Source organism: Vidua chalybeata, chromosome 6 (assembly GCF_026979565.1).
Source record: "Vidua chalybeata isolate OUT-0048 chromosome 6, bVidCha1 merged haplotype, whole genome shotgun sequence".
Taxonomy (NCBI): Eukaryota; Metazoa; Chordata; class Aves; order Passeriformes; family Viduidae; genus Vidua; species Vidua chalybeata.
The window spans coordinates 57,445,653-57,459,353 of NC_071535.1; the positions used below are offsets into that span (position 1 = coordinate 57,445,653).

The 13,701-nt window shown below is 37.0% G+C and overlaps 1 protein-coding gene across 2 annotated transcripts in view; it reads left to right on the forward strand.

The window, feature by feature from the left end:
* IRAG1 (inositol 1,4,5-triphosphate receptor associated 1) overlaps positions 1 to 11,599 on the forward strand; it is a 49,502-nt gene extending 37,903 nt beyond the window's left edge. Inside the window, exons 14-21 of one of the 2 annotated variants that reach the window (XM_053946461.1) lie at positions 416 to 547; positions 1,309 to 1,450; positions 2,108 to 2,157; positions 3,727 to 3,834; positions 5,029 to 5,096; positions 6,468 to 6,587; positions 7,205 to 7,336; positions 8,298 to 11,599. In XM_053946461.1, coding sequence (XP_053802436.1) covers positions 416 to 547; positions 1,309 to 1,450; positions 2,108 to 2,157; positions 3,727 to 3,834; positions 5,029 to 5,096; positions 6,468 to 6,587; positions 7,205 to 7,336; positions 8,298 to 8,538 — 993 coding nt within the window. In that variant the 3' untranslated portion in view covers positions 8,539 to 11,599. The remainder of the gene's footprint in view (positions 1 to 415; positions 548 to 1,308; positions 1,451 to 2,107; positions 2,158 to 3,726; positions 3,835 to 5,028; positions 5,097 to 6,467; positions 6,588 to 7,204; positions 7,337 to 8,297) is intronic. The other variant, XM_053946462.1, reaches the window with a different exon arrangement.
* The last annotated feature ends 2,102 nt before the right edge of the window (positions 11,600 to 13,701 follow it).

A 13,701-nucleotide genomic window follows, 5' to 3' on the forward strand; every position in this document is an offset into this window, starting at 1 on the left:
TAAAATTTGAGGTGTCCAGATATGAGAGATACCAAAATGTGAATTTTGTTATTAAAAAAAAAAAAACCTGAAATCCTAAGACGTGTAACTTGAAAGGCCTCTTAACTGCAGATACTAGAAGGCATGCAATGTGAAACAGCAAGGAATACTTAAGGAATAGGTCCAATCTCAGGCTCAGGTTTTGGGCCTGAGTACACTTTCATTCCAGCTGTCCCTTTACAGCAGTAGTTTTGAGTCCTTCCTTCCACTATTCTCTAGGTTTTCTAACTGGAAGGACAAAAAATTGCACCCGTCTGGGTGTGCCAGTCTAATCTCTCCATGAGTTCTGCCTGGACATTTCTACCCCATTTTGGGGCTTTGGCCACTCCATTTGAACTAAAAACATGCTGATAAAGCTGCTGTATTTTTGCTACAGTCTTCAGCTCACCTGTGGCACCACTATGAGCACAGGGAAGCCTACCAGAAGCTCCTGGAGGACATTGCGGTGCTGCGGCGTCTGGCTGCCAGGCTCTCGAGCCGCGCTGAGATGGTCGGCGCCGTTCGCCAGGTGAGGGCATCCTGGTGTTTACCTGGATCCACAGGTGCACTCTTTTCCAGCCTGGGCTAGAGGTTATGTTCACCCTCTGAGTTTTATTTGCCATTTTGACAGATTAAAGACGTCTGTTGTAGTGTCAGGTAACACACCACTGCAGCCTGGAAACAGAATTCCACCAGTAGAATATTGCCCATTAAGCTATGTAACATCTGTACAACAGGAGCATGTATTTTATTCTGAACTACAGCTGCAACACAAGAAACTAATTTCAAATCAGTGCAGTACATAATAAAAATAATAATAAAAAAAAATTTTCTGGGTCAAAAAACTCATCTAATTCAGTCACCTGCCTTTAGCAATAGCTCAGTCAATTACAAAGAGTATGAGAAGAGAGTGAGTATAAATAAGAATACATCAATACCCTCCCAGATTCAAGAATGTTCCCTCTGCCCTCTAAAGTAACCAGATTGATGTCAGTGACTAAGACCTTTGAGGGTTTGAAAACAAATGAGGTATACCACATAAGTAATCAGATAGGCACACAGGCAGGGTGTCTGAATATATGACAAAATAAATTATTATATTCTGTGAAATGCATATGAATTGGCATTTTCTTCTAACTATCTTAGGAATTTTCAGTCATTGAGGCAGCAATATTTCCTTAAGAACAACAACTCCAGATTTAGCCCTGACATGGAGCATACATATAAAGGCAAATGATTTGTTGGAGATGTGTAGAGGTCACCTGGATATTGCCTTCTTTTCTTCCTTAGGAGAAGCGTATGTCAAAGGCAACAGAAGTAATGATGCAGTATGTGGAAAATCTGAAAAGGACATATGAAAAGGATCATGCTGAACTAATGGAGTTCAAGAAACTTGCCAATCAGAATTCTAGCAGAACCTATGGTGCATCTGGTAAAGCAAAATCAAAATTTAAGGGTTTGTCTTGCCTCGAATTCAGGGAGATGTTGGTGCTATTAACAATTTAAAGTATTGGGAAACAATTTCATGAAGTTCTGATCTACAGGAGTAGATTTTTAAAAGTTACAGAAATAAGTTGTTTCATATGAGCCATATTTAATGCTAAAGTAAATTGTAAATCACTATCACTTACCAAATTATTATGAGATCAAATAATATTTTCTCATGGCCTCTTACAAATCCATGTACTCTGCACAATTTAATGCAACTACCTTTTAGGTCCAGATGAAGGCAAAATTTCATTATTAAAACCACTTTTTTCTTTTTGCAACCTCTTCTTTCCTTTACTGGAAACTGAAATATGAGGATTTTCCTTTGCAAGAACTTGTATATTGGGACCAATAGTGGGCTTTTTTTGCCTGATTCAGTGAAAATAGTACTGATTTGGTTATTTCAAATTATTTCAATTTTTTTCAAATTTCTTGTGCAGATGTAATTGAGAAGACAGCTGTTGACAATAAATACATGGTCACTTACAGATCCTGTGTAAATATACTGTATCTGAGTTTGAAATATAAGCAAGGGTTCTATTAATATTATTTAGAGATATCACATAGTCTAATACTGTTCTTTATCTTTGTTTCTGTGCAGAAGATGGGGTTCCTCGTTCATCTAGATCCATGTCTCTCACTGTTGGAAAGGTATTTCTGCAATATAAAGAAAATGAACATTTTATGTAGTGAAATTTATTTGTGTATATACATTCACTTCTTTAGTGAATGTATAAACAGTGCTGGTAAATTCTCAATATTGTTCATGCAATTTAGTGCATGTGCTTTGCAATTTTGTACACATGACTTAGTATGGCTTTGTGCAATAATGGTAGTGCCTGACGTGAAACTCTAGTGTTTTATTTCTGCAAAACTTCCAAGTGTTGGAGATCAAGTCTACCACAAAACTTGCTGAAACAACCAGTGATTTGGGAGGCATGAGTCCCAGTATGACCATTATGAAATTTGGTGATCAGGTGCATTATACTCAGTCTACTGTTTATTTTCATATTTTTATTTGATTAGGTTGCAGTTCTTTAGGTTTAGTTTATTCCTGCCACCTCTGAGTGTTGGGTATAAAGAATTACAGCACAGAGCATGCAGAGGGCAAGAGGGGATTTCAGAATGAGAACCCCATAAGTTGAAGCAGAGGTCTCAAAGACTAAATTTAACAGGGACAAGTCCAAATAATAAAGAGGAGGAGAAAAAGAACCCAAACACTAGAATGGACTGCCTACCATGGCGGCAGTCTTTCCAGTGTAGTTTTTCAGGAGCACATTAAATAAAACTGTTGTTAATGAATAGGTAGGGTTGGTTTTGTCTAGAACCAGAATCATGGAGTGACTCCTAAGTATTCACTAAAGCTGTTTTACTCCTTTCCTTTAAAGTTGTCTAGAGCAGAATCTTAGAAGTGTTTGGATATGCACTAAAGCAAAGCTGTTAGGTGCTGTAAGTGTTTTGATGTTTTAGTTAGTTGGAAGCATAGATTTTACATAGATTTTATAGGATGAAGCATTTGGCTACTTACCAAATGACAGCAAAAATTTGCATAATCTGTACTTGAGCTAGAACATATTGTTACAGTTAGCATGTGTTTGTCATAAGAAAGAATTTTATGGTCTTTGGGAAATATAAGCAGTGTTGCATGATGCCATCTAACAATGCAGAGGTGGGGGAGAAGGGACTGATCTTTTGTGGAAGGAATTAATGTTTTTGATTCAGTAAATTATAATATAATATATAAATTATTATATAACATGTAATTAATATATCATAGTGGGCACAGTATATCATAATAGAGACATAGCAAAATAAGAGTTTTAATGTGTGACTTCATTATTTCCAGTCATTGTGACACTGGCACTTCCCCCAATATCATTATGCATCTGCTTTCATCAAAGATAAAGGCCTATGATAAGAGCTGACAATATAAACTCAGAACATTTCTGTTGTGTGATTTACACTGCTGGGCTTTCAGTATGGAAGAAAAAGAGCAGCATCTCTGTGCCACACCTCATTTCACATTGAGCACTTGCCATACCAGGCAGGACAAGATGAATTTCTGGGAAAAACCATGACCTTTAATTTTACTTTTGCTCCCAACTGTCCTTTTCCCAAAGGGGACACTGACCTACATCTTTGCCACACAAATTAACCCATACAATTGTTCTTCATTCTGTCTTGTTGTATGTTGGAAAAAACAATTGTTGTTTCTCCCAGAATATGCCTCGAAGGAGAGTCAGTGTTGCAGTTGTTCCTAAATTTAACTCCTTGACTATTCCTGGTCAGTCACCAACAGCTTCACCTATACCTTCAATGCCATCCCTGGTAAGTAAAACCCACATTTTGAAGTTACCAGTTTTTGTCTAAACCACTCTTGCATAGGGGCAAGCCATAGTTACTGTAAAATGAAAGCTTTTTCATTGATTTAACTTGTTTTGACTCCACCCTGGTGAAGGGGATGGACAGAGGTAATTCCTGTTGTGTAAGGGGATATTGCAATCTACCTCCATGAATGATCCTTTGGGAGCAGCTGAATAGGGCAGGCTGCTGATTCACAGGCACTGGACATTGGTGAGGCAATTTGCCTTTTAATCTGAAGTAACACACAGGAAAGAAATAATGAAAATAGCTGTACATTGTAGAAGAGAAATTGCAACCAGAAACCACAGAACACAGCTGTTCTTCATTGCCTGAAGTCCACTGAACAGAAATAAATCTAATTAATGTACAGAAATGTACATGGCAGCAATTTAGAGGTTCTGTGATGATATGGGATCAGTGGAGCCATCAGCCTCTATATTGAATTTTTTTTTTTGTTAAACTTTAATAAATTAAATGGAGCTCTAATCTGAACATAATAAATCCATAAAAATGCTTTGGAGAAAAACTGCAAGACATATTCACTGTTCAGAGATGAGCTAAGATGGGACACAACCTTAAAGTTATGGAGTTTTCTGTTAAAAATACAGGATTATTTAAATGAGGGTTTTGCTGAGAAGCTAAATCTATTTATCTATTTTACATGTAAGAAAAACATCTGTTTGTGCAATTTATTTATTATGTACTCAGAGTTAATTGCTTCAGGAGCCAGGTGTGTTTGTTTGCCATGGTTTCTTAATAAATTATTTTGGTTTAAAATTTCCCATTGAAAATTGAGGTAATAAATGAATGTTCCTAGGATTATAGAAGAGAAGTAAGAGAATAATTTTACTGGTCAGTGATCAATATATGAAGAAGAATGTTTTCTGGGAAAAATAAACAGTGTAGAAGGAAATGTCAGAAAATTCTTAGTGTGCAAGTCCATTGTGTACTCTGGTTATGGGAGCAATGTGGAAGCACCACATTAAAGATACTTTGCTTGTGAGTGTGGGAAGGAAACCTAAGCAGCACACTGTCTTTGTCATTTTATTGAACACTCATTTGAAATTAACTAATGAATTTTAATTGGTATTTAATTATTTAGTCCTGAATGTTAACTAATTAATGAATGTAACATTTATTGTTGTGTTTTACTTACAGTCTGAATCACCCAGTAATGGAAGGAGCAACCTAACATCTAGTCCTGCTCTGCCAGCACTTCTAGAAAAGTGAGTTTTGCCTAGGTCATCTCAGTACCTATTAAATGATAATACTAAGTGATAATTTTTAAAAAAATCATATTTTGAAATGCTGTGATATTACTATTAGTGGTTAGAATGCTTTAAATGTGCAAATTAAAAGCTTTCAATGTATACATCCCTACAGAATATTGAATTTCATGTATTTTAGATTAGTGCTGAAGCAGGACAAAATTTATCTTATGTCTTTGTTTTACCTTGTGCTTTACTAAGAATGTAAGTATGCAACAACTGAGAAAACAAAAATGGGGAACTACAGCACTGGCTGCTGCTATTTAAAAGAACTCTGCAAGATCTAAACCATCTTTTGAAACTGCACAGAAATTCTGTGAGAAAATACAACAGCCAAAAAAAAACCTTATCAATATTTCACACCTAGAAGAAAACAAATCATGTTATCAAGTAACAGAGGCAGAACTTGAAATTCAAGTTTGAGCCTAAGTGTGTGTGCATGGGCCAGCTGGTCTAGTAGTGTAGAATTACCCAGACCAGCACAGTTTTGTATGTTTAAGCACTTCAAGCTTATAGTCATGGTTTGTTTAAAGTCCAAGTGAAAATAATGTTTATTGTTAACAGGACTTGAGAGAAAATCCATTGCCCACACATGGTGTCAATCAGGTTGAACTATTTTAGTGCTAGGAAAATAAGACCTGCAAAAAGGGTGAGATTCCAGAAGCTGAAATGGGATCCATTGCTGAGCTTATTAAACCTTGACTTTGATAGATCTGCTATGTCTCAATCACTTAAACTCTCTGTCCCAGATAAAATAAATGACAGGAGAGTACTGCAGGAAGACAGCAATATAAAAGAGCTTATCTTCAGGCTAAATGCTCCAAACTTTTACTTGAGAAAAGTGCGGTATGTGTATTTTTTTTAACCTGTGCATCAGTTCAGCATATAAAGTCAGCTCAGGAGAATACTTACAAGGCAAATAAAAACAATGTTTTGTTGAATTAGTATTTGATATTACTTCTGTTTTGTTCCACCTATGTAGCAGGTTACAATTTATAAGATGAGTTTTAGAAAGTTGAGGGAAATGTTTTCATGAATAGCAAATAAATGTCACGCATGAGCCAGGAAACAAAGACTCTTTTCTTCTTTTTTAAAGAATAAAAATTATCATTTTCTTACCTTAGAAACATAATAATTACTGTTCTTAAATCACTACACCCTGAAACGAATATTTTTCTTTGTGTTCAGTTTTTTCTTTTGAAAGATATTTCATTTCTCTGATGTACATTAAAAAAGACAAATCATGACTCACAAAATTGGAGCATGCTCCAAATACAACACATTTCCTTGATGTTATTTTCTATCTGTCTGCTTCTTTTGTCTTGGCAGTGGGAAGTCAAATGGAGAACCTGACTGTGAAACCTCAACTTCTGTGCTGACACAGAGTGGGTTGGAAGAGATCAGTCCTGAAACTAAAGCCAAGATAGAAGAGGAAGCATATAACAAGGGGTGGGAATATTTTTTGTCAACTAAATCTGTAAATATGTGCTACCAGATGAGGACATGTGTTTTTAAAATTAAATTTTAAATACAAGTAGTTATGTTGTTGGTGTCACAAAGTGCTTTACACAGCATGTTTTGGGGCAATTAAAAACTTTGGGATCTGTTTCTGAATGTCAAGCAAAGAATTTTGCATTATATGAAGAGTGAGACAAATTTTGATCCTCTCCTGCAGAATCCAGCATGCCATCTGACTTTAGCATTGAATTGCATTTATTCTCCAGGAAAAAAAAGTAGTATCTAGAGGGTATTCAAAGTGAAGGAAAGCTATAGGGAAATGTTTGTTGGCTCCTTTACAATAGACAGAAATTGTTCTCTGTGGAGAAAAACTTTTTTTTTTGTACAAAATGATAAATTTGTTATCAGCTCTAATATAATCCTCTGTTCAGGAAGGGTGGCTGTCTGTGTGCCTTACTCATGATCTTCAGCTAATTTTTACTCTTGTTCAGGTGCTGCAACATTCTACTTGTGTTTTATTACATAAAACATAAAGCTAATTTTTCATTAAATAAGATCGTGCTTATACAACATCCTAGACTAAGAAAGAAATGTTTTATCTGATAAAGATATCAGGAAGCCTTGAAGAAGACCAAAGAACTTCAAGAACTGAAGGAAGAAGATGAAGAGACACCCAAAGAAAGTCATGATGAACATGAAGAAAGTGAAAACGAAGATGAGATAAAAAATCTGAAAAGCAGGTGAGACAGTGGTATAATATGTCCATACAAGAGGGGACACATTTTTCTACTCATGGTACCCAAGCAAGTATTTTATACTATCATTTTGGCATGTTTTCCTCCTGGGGAAGCATATTGAAATAACAGTATTTTCACAGAAAGTAATATTCCAAGACAATGTAGTTGCAAAACACAAAACTTGTGATATTTTGGTTAAAGCTGTATGTTGACATCAAGGTGCTTCATCTTGATGGGGCTTGGTTCTGATTTGAGGTAAAATAATGCTCCATAAAATTTCCTCAGATGCCAAAATGTATCTCTCTGTGAATATATACTGCCTTATAAAGGTTGTAATTCAGGAGCCTGAATTGGTGCCGTGTGTCATTCCTGTCCCTGGAGTGACACTGCATCCATCTTCACCCAGTGCTCTCTGTCTGTACATTACAGAGGAATTGGATGCTGGCCAAAGCAAGTAATATGTCCAATCCCAGGTTAAGGCAGGGATCCTTACCTAATCCAGGAGAATTCATTTCCATTCCATAACCATTATAGCTATAAACATCTGTTGATTTCAGATTTCAGCCGCCTTCAGAGAGCAACCATCTCATTAGATGTGGCACTCTTGGAAAGAAATGTTTACCACATATTCCAATGTCTAATTTAGTTGATCAAGGTAGGAACAGTGCAGAATTTTGCATGATATCAAGCTCTGAGATTTGCCAGCTGACAGGTGGGAGAAATAGGAGTCAACTTTACAGTCTTCAGCTGTCTCACAAATATTACACATATGGAATAGTTGGAGTTGGAATATCTGAGTGTACAGCTCTCCATAAAAGAACTTTACAGTTTGATTCTTCTTTGACAGGGTGTTTGTATAGGGAAAAAAGGTGGTGCACCACCTATGACACCTTCCAAGTTGAAAAGCTTAAGATTAAAAATTTGCATTTGATTAATATATAATAGTTTTCTTTTCATTTTACAGCAGACTTGAAGTCATCGTTAATTATTTATATATCCTGTACCCCAAACTGTGCAAACACTGGAATGTGGTGTGGCTTGTGGTGGCTGCAATAGTCATTTTTGCTGTGGTGTTGGGAATCTACCATTCCTACAACTCCTGTGATGAAAAGTCAGAGGCACCTGAAGGGAAGGCCAGCTGCTCTGCAGCCCAGCAGTATTCCTGGTGGAACTCAGCATTCCGACAGGAGCAACGCTCGGAATAACAGAGGAACAGCCACGCCCTTATGGTCCCTGAGCAAGTTTGTGTATTAGAGCACTGTTGTTAAAGGTAGTGTTTAGTCATCCCTGTGGCTGTTCCACTGATCCCTTAGGCAAGTGAGTTACTCTACACCACCAGGTTTGGGACACACAGTGAGCATTCCTTGCTAAGATAAATAATCCTGTCCGTCCTCTTATTGTAAAGGACTTGTACAAATAAAGCAGTATTGAATCATGGTAAGGTTGTGGCAGTAATCAACAACTTGCAAGACATTTAAAAGAATGATTTGCACAGGACATTGACATTTTGAATACCATCATAAAACCCACATTTGCAGTTAATGCTTTACTTTGCGTTTCCTGAATTTATTGTTAATTATTGAAGTACTAATTGCATTTAAGTCCTTTGGGTATTAAGAGGCTAATTAATTTCCTTATTCATGACTATTGGGTAGAAATAGAAACAGTTCCATGGAAGAATATAATTATAGTCCAAATGCCTAGCTGCTAAAGTAATTTTATAAGAGGAATTATCTATATGATTATTTAAATGGAATGCTAACTACGTGCATAAATGTGTTTTATGATATGCTTTAAGAATGGAACCACCACTTTTTTTTTTAAATGGGATACTCAACAGAACCTGAAATGGGGTCTAGGTGGCACAGCTGATATCACCCAATAAGTCTGGAAACTTCTGATATATCAAAGTTTCCAAAAATGTATGTGTGCCACTCAGAGTCAGTACTGGTTACAGCCAAAAGTGGTAACTGCCTGGAAGGGTCCATGTGCTACCCAAGCCCAAAACACAGCAGTCTTGGACATGGGAAGCAATCTTCAATTCTTGATTGAAAAAGAAAACAAAAGCTCTTCAAGCCTCTGCATGGAGGTGACCATGCCAAGTGGACTCTGCCCTCCTGCTAACACTGGAATAGGCATTCTTTAAGATCTGCAGCAGAACAGAGTTCTGAGAGCAGCCAGAACCCAGCCAGTGCCTACGTGAATCAGGCCATGGTAGCAGTGAGGCCTTAGGAGAGCTCACTGCGTGTTTTCAGTAGTTCATTTTCAGACTCTCATGCCAAGATCAAAAGTGATCTGATACATTTCCAAAGCTGAACTACCACATCAAGCTAGAATAATCTTTTGCCCAGGTTTTTTGCCAGTTCTGCCTATCTGGGACTTGTGAGTTCTTACACAAGAATGTGAAAGCCTGAAATTTTTGGACAAGCAATTTGAAAATGGTGAAGCCATTACCTGTACAAAACCCAGCACCTAGGGCTGAGACCAAAATGTGTGTCACTGGAGGTGTGGCATTTGTACCTGCTGAGCATCACTTCTGAGTGAAGGTGAACCATTTTGTCTTTCCATAGCTACGGCCACAACAGCAAAGCCAGGGTGACCCTCGATGGCATTCCTGTCCTGCATCCTCCTGGCATTTTCTGGTTGAGGAATGGGTCTGTTTTCCAACAGAAGGATAAGAGTGTTATGAAGTACTGTAATTTCAGTTCTGATACAGTCAATATTGTCCTGTCTTCTTTTGGTGGAAACACTGAATCTTAAGCTGTCAAAGAAAACAGGTTTGTAACTCAGTCAGAAATTTAGTTCACATACCTGGCACTAATAACAAATATCCTGCAGGTGAATTTTTGTTGGCCATGTGTTTCTTAGGAGACATTAATAAGAGGAAAGAAAAAAAAATTAAACAAAAAAAGCAGACCACTACTAAATTTTTTTGGGGGGTGGGGAAGGGAGTCTATAAGGAATTAGAAGGGGTTTTTTTTATACTTTAAAGTATATATATTGAGGAATAGTGTGCTTAAGGAAGTTCAAAAAGGATAACGGGGAAGTGTGATTTGGTCTAAAATTGCAATTGGTAAAGAATAAGGAGAAGGTTTCTTGCAAATTACTTGGAATCTGGTTCAGTTAGAATTTCTGACTGTGAAGAACTACTGTGACCTTTCAGGTAGTTTCAGTATTTGGAGAAACTCGTCAGTTGTTTCTTTAATACTTCTTTTCTAAAATCAGCTTATTTAACTTAATATTCTTTACAAATAACATTGGTAATTTAATAAGGCAATAAAATTGAAAGTAAATACTGTTAATATTCAGATTTTTCTATGCCAAAAATTATGGCACATATTTATGCGACTGTGGAAATGTTGGGTTGCACTGAAGAAAATTAATTAACAGTGCCTGTAATTGAATTAATTTGGTTTTATTTACATCTGCACTCTTGTAAGTCCAACAACTTATTTTAAATACACATAAAAAGTTATTGATATCAACAAAACTCTCTAATTGCTTAGTGTTAAGCATGTCAAAAGGTCTTTTTGGTAAGTGGGTGAATGAGGTCTTCATCCTCTCTTAAAACTCAGCACACTGGCTTCTTGTGGAATTAGTGCAAAGGGACAATTGCCATAAGTAGTTGTACTGATTTGAGCTGAACTACTTGCATGTCTGAGGTAAGTATAATTTAGCCACAAATGAACTGAAAGAGGCAAGAGATTTTTGTGGGGGTGCAAAAATGAAGATAAAGTTTACTTTAAAAAAAATTGTTCTTTTTGTAACTACTTTGAGCAAACTGTCCACTAAAAATAACAAACCACAATGATTAACAACACGCTAAATAGCTATGCTTATATTTTTCAGTTATTCAATTAAAACACCTTTTGTTTAATAGGAAACTAGATTAAGCTCAAAAACTATTCTAAATACAATTTTATCTGTTGGATATTAGTTTGCTTTATCTGGAAAAAAAAAAGCCGAACAACCTCTTCTGTGTTCAAAGATCACATCAGATAACAAGAAACAGACCTATTATTTATGCTATTAACACTGAAATAGTTTTCTTGAGGTGCAATATTTATTTTTCTGCTTTAACAAGACACATTTATGGTTTCTCCTGCACAGCACAAATGTTTCTAGCAAAAGGAATTTCAAAAGGGCACTATTTTTGTGTATCATATTTAAATTTGTAATATTGTAAGATTTTGCACAAGTGTGCTGGTATTGTACTGTATAGTATCACATACTTGAGTTTTGAAATAAAATTATGGTTTCAAAGTCCTCAGTGTTTTTACCTTAAAGATTTGGGGTGCTCTGTCTGCATATTGATGGCCGTGTCCTCATGAAACAAGTCCTGCCTCGTCTACACTGTTACATGTTCCGAGGATCTTGCTCTCAGTCTTCCAGTTCTTCAGGAAAGTGATACAGAAGAGGAGAGCAAACTCCTGTGTCAATGGAGAAATGTTTGGAAGCAGGATCATCTCTGCCTTGCCCTAGAAACCAGCTGAGAGAGGAAGCTGAAATATCCTGGGAAGAGTTTAACTCCTGCTTTGGAGGGAGGCCACGTGTCACGGAGGAGGCCGAACACGGGAGCCACGAGGGAAATCTGTAACCCAAGGATTCTGGGCGAAAGCTCAGGAGTCTTTATTTGCTTTGTGGACTTGGGAGGTCTGGGAAGCCTGGGTCTAGTGGGGAGCAGACTTGCCTGACCAGCGAGCAGGAGTCAATCCTCGTGTTCTGAATCTCTGATGGTCTCTGCCAGGGGACAAACTCTGGGACATCAACAACCTGGAAAGGAATTACTGTTTCCATGGAAAGACCCTGATATTTGTATTTTCTACGTGAACTTTTTTTTTGTTTCCTTTACCATTTTTCAGGTTTCAAGGTTCCTTTTGAAATTATTGTAGAGAACAATTACATGTGTTCTGCCTTATCAAAGTTTTCTGTTTAGCAATCCTCATCAGCATTTTTAAAACATGCTGACATAAAAAGCAGGGAATTTTTCATATAGGTTGCAATAAGTATTTAGGTCAAAGACTAATTAATCATTCAGTATAGGTCTGCTTTTTTTAACCACACTGATTATAAAGAAGACACACCAAAAGGTTAAAGACCTTTTGTACTGTTGCAGTCCAGATAAGTGATCTTCCACACAGTTTTGGAACAGCTGAACTACAAAAAGGAAGAAATAAGACAAAAAACAAAGTTATTTCAGTCTTGCTTCATCATTCTAAAATTATTTTCTCCCTCTCCTAATCTGTAAGACCTTGTGAAGGAGCTCATAGATTTGTTTGGTGTTGCAAAGGTGTATATCTCATTTTTACAGCTAAAAATCCTAGTAAACATCAAGAGTTTGACTAAAGGAACTTTGCCACAGCACAAAATGTTAAGATCTGGCAGGACAAGTAGCATGCAATTTTAAAATGTCAGAAACCCAGCTATTTATTAGTTTTCATGGTAGGAAATACTTAGCAGATCAAGGTAAGCATTTTCAATTGAAAGATTTCATTTAATGTTCTCAGTATTTTACAGCCACAGTCTATAGTCCACAAGAGCTACAGAATAACTAATAATCAGTTCCTGCTTCTACCTTGTAAATGCCAGTGAATCCTCTTACAGCCTTCTTCAAGTGAGAGCTAAGTCTGATTATAGTATCTGACTGCCATGGCTTTGTAGAGGCAGGTAAGTACAGCACAATAAGGGAGGGAACAGAAATTGGAGCTAGAACTTTGTCTAAAGATCTCCTTGAGTTTTACCAAATTCAGTTCCAAATCACAGCCCAAATGTGACCCAATTTTCATTTCATCATTGCTGATGGAGACATGATCTCACTGACCCCAAGCATTCTCTTCTGGCCCTGTCTGTGTTACAGAGCACCATCTAATAACCCTGTTACATGCTGCTGCAGGAGCTGTGCCTGTGCCCCATTAAAAGTTAATGCTATCTCATATATTGGCTGGGGACTTTCTAAATGCAGACCACAGTATAAAGAGGTAGCTTTACACTGTTACACTTGTGTTTCTAGGACTCTGAAAACAGCCTGGAGACACTGGACATCCAAAGGTTTGCTGAATCACAAGTTGTACGTGATGTTAGAAAATCATACCATTGCAATAATAAAAAGACTGACACCATTCTGAACTGTAAAGCAGGAAAAGCAATTTATTAATTAGTCTTGGCATTGGCAAGGCATCACATGGAGCAAGAGAGTGAGGCAGCAGGGGTTTCTTAGCTGAAAGAAAACTGGGAGCAGAGGCAGAACTCTTTAAAAACATAAAATAGTTTACTCCCTTATGTTTTGTAACTAACTTCCATGTCCATTGCCAGCAGGAAAAGCAGTGATAGGTTTATACCAGGGAATAGCTAAGTCAAGTTAGTGTAGG